This window comes from Rosa chinensis, chromosome 6, assembly GCF_002994745.2.
Source record: "Rosa chinensis cultivar Old Blush chromosome 6, RchiOBHm-V2, whole genome shotgun sequence".
In the NCBI taxonomy this organism is placed as follows: domain Eukaryota; kingdom Viridiplantae; phylum Streptophyta; class Magnoliopsida; order Rosales; family Rosaceae; genus Rosa; species Rosa chinensis.
This window is the reverse complement of record NC_037093.1, coordinates 3,832,652-3,835,147: the sequence shown is the minus strand read 5'-3', so window position 1 is coordinate 3,835,147 and position 2,496 is coordinate 3,832,652. Positions and strand designations below refer to the sequence as shown.

The 2,496-nt window shown below is 35.2% G+C and overlaps 1 protein-coding gene across 1 annotated transcript; it reads left to right on the top strand.

Annotated features, from left to right (window-relative positions):
- Positions 1-487: 487 nt before the first annotated feature.
- LOC112170602 (agamous-like MADS-box protein AGL61) lies at positions 488-1,253 on the top strand. The gene has a single exon (XM_024307948.2). The coding sequence runs from the start codon at positions 564-566 to the stop codon at positions 1,251-1,253; it is 690 nt and encodes a 229-aa protein (XP_024163716.2). The 5' UTR covers positions 488-563.
- The last annotated feature ends 1,243 nt before the right edge of the window (positions 1,254-2,496 follow it).

The following is a 2,496-nucleotide window of genomic DNA, read 5'->3' as shown; positions in this document are numbered from 1 at the left end:
CAGTTTCTAACAACTGATATATTATATCCTGTCATCTGCTTAATACCACCCTTTAATCTTTTCCCTTTTTATTGCAGAAGAAGATCGAGAATCCTAGCTGTTTCAGTTTCTCATTGTTGAAGTGAATAGCTGTTATTTACTAAGCATACCCATGGGAGTGGTTCATGCATTATGTGATCATGTACGTTGACTTTCACTAAAAGGAAAATCACGTTGACATACGTACCGAAAGTCTTATAGCTAGTTTTCTATATTATTATAATATCAATCATTAATCAGTTAATTAGTTCACAGCTTTGTAATTAATTATAATTAGATATACGTTTAAGTGAATAAGATCATAACTTCCAAAAGATCAATCTTGGTTTAATCATATACAGTAACTGAGCGTTAAGACTACATTGGACATAAATATTCCCAACATAAGTGCTATTTAATTTGAGTAAATGATGAACCCTATATATACATGTTTCATCCCTTCCGAACCTTCACAAATTTGACAAGAAAGAACCTTATCTATCTTCCATATCACTTGATTCAGTCGTAACCTCCAAGTTGCGACTATGATGATGAAGAAGACCAACAAATCTAGCCAAGGTCGCCAAAAGATTCCTATTGCTAAAATAGCCAAGAGAACCAATTTACAAGTCACATTCTCCAAGCGGCGTTCGGGGCTCTTCAAGAAGGCCAGCGAGCTCTGCACACTTTGCGGTGTTGAGGTTGCAATTGTAGTCTTCTCTCCGGCGAACAAGCCGTACTCCTTCGGCCACCCGGATGTTGACTCCCTCATTGACCGGTTTCTTGCTCGAAACCCTAATTTTAATATTTCCCTTGCAGACTCTTGTCAGCAGCTTGGTGAGGCTCACAAGAATGCTAGTGCTAATGAGCTCAACATGCACCTAACAAGGATTTCGAACCAAATCGAGACTGAGAGAAAACGTGGTGAATCGCTTGATAAATTGAGCAAAACCAGCGAGTGTTGGTGGGAAAACCCAGTTGATGAACTTGGACAGGATGAGCTTCGAATACTTGAGGCTGCAATGGAGGAGCTCAAGAAGAATGTGAATGAACAAGCCAATAGGATTTGGATGGAGTCTAGTAATACTACTAGTATTGCTTCATCATTCTTTATGATGAATAATGCTCATCATATATTTGAGAACAGTCGCAGTAGTGATCAGGTTGGATCTGATTCCATTAATATTCCTAGAGCATATGATTTTGGTTTTGCTGGGAATATTGGTCTTTTCTGAATTCAGGATGCAGCAGTTACAAGATAAGATAGCACCTCGCTACTTCATCATTATTAATTAATTTCTTGTCCTCTCTGCTTTCATAAGCTATGGTTGTAATTAAAATGATGAATAATTGTAATGGTATTTTCTATAAGATCCTGGATCCTGGCTAGCCTTAATGCTCATTGATTACTATGGTAATTTAATCGGCATAATTACAGAGCCCCATATTAGTGAAAAATAACAAGAGCTTCATTGTGAAGACGGTGAAAATGATCTGGCAAAATTCGTAGAATCACCTCTTGGATCAATCTCCTCGTTCATCCATCGACTTTTGCGATTAACATATTGTCACCGTACATCTTTAATTCTTTATATATGAAATAATTCATTTGATTTATTACAATTCAAAATATCATCAATATAAAAATCTAATTAGATTGAAGATCGTTTAACCATCTAATTGTATCAAACAAATAGACAGTCCTAAGACTATCATCAAGATGAACCATGCATTCATTTATTTCAATACAATTAGATGGTTAAACAATGTTTAACTTGATTTTGTTTTGTTTTGGTTTGGTATTATGTTTTGTTTTGTTTAACTTTTAAATAAAATAAAAATGTAAACAAAAAGATGAACCAATATTACATTTTTATAGTTGGTTGAGCACAAACGGTCAAATTTTGAAACTTAATTGGTTTGGGCTGTTTAAGTTCTGTTCAATTTTTTATTTATTAAGGGGACTCTCTGATCCATGTCACATCAGCATCTTAATAAACTAGGAATTTTATGTCATTGCCACATTCTCATATGATATGGCCCATTACATGATAGAGACTAACACGATATTCTGTCTAGAGGTTAGGGAGCTAAACTAAAATTAGTTCATAATTATACTTAACTCTTGGCCTGTTAGGACCTTAGGGGGGAAGGGGGTTGTTTCTTGGTGACAATTTAACCAAGATGACCTACTTCCGCTTAGATAATCCTCTTCCCCACATAATACAACCAGCTAAGAAGTGGACCAAGCCAGTTAATTGTTACACTATCAATCGAGCTTCATTAATGTAAATTTTATTAACAACTTACCCTCCACTACCCAACAAGTTCATCAGAGTACTAACACATACATTGACTAGTGTAGTAGTGTAATTCACTTGGTACACAATTTTTTTGAACCTTTTTTTTTGTTTTGAAAAAAAAAAAACACTGACAGCTCTACTAACGATAATGAGAAAGATTACAACCGAGACATGT

Excerpts from the sequence above, each read along its gene's own strand:
- LOC112170602 (XM_024307948.2), top strand. The coding sequence starts at position 564 with ATGATGATGAAGAAGACCAACAAATCTAGCCAAGGTCGCCAAAAGATT.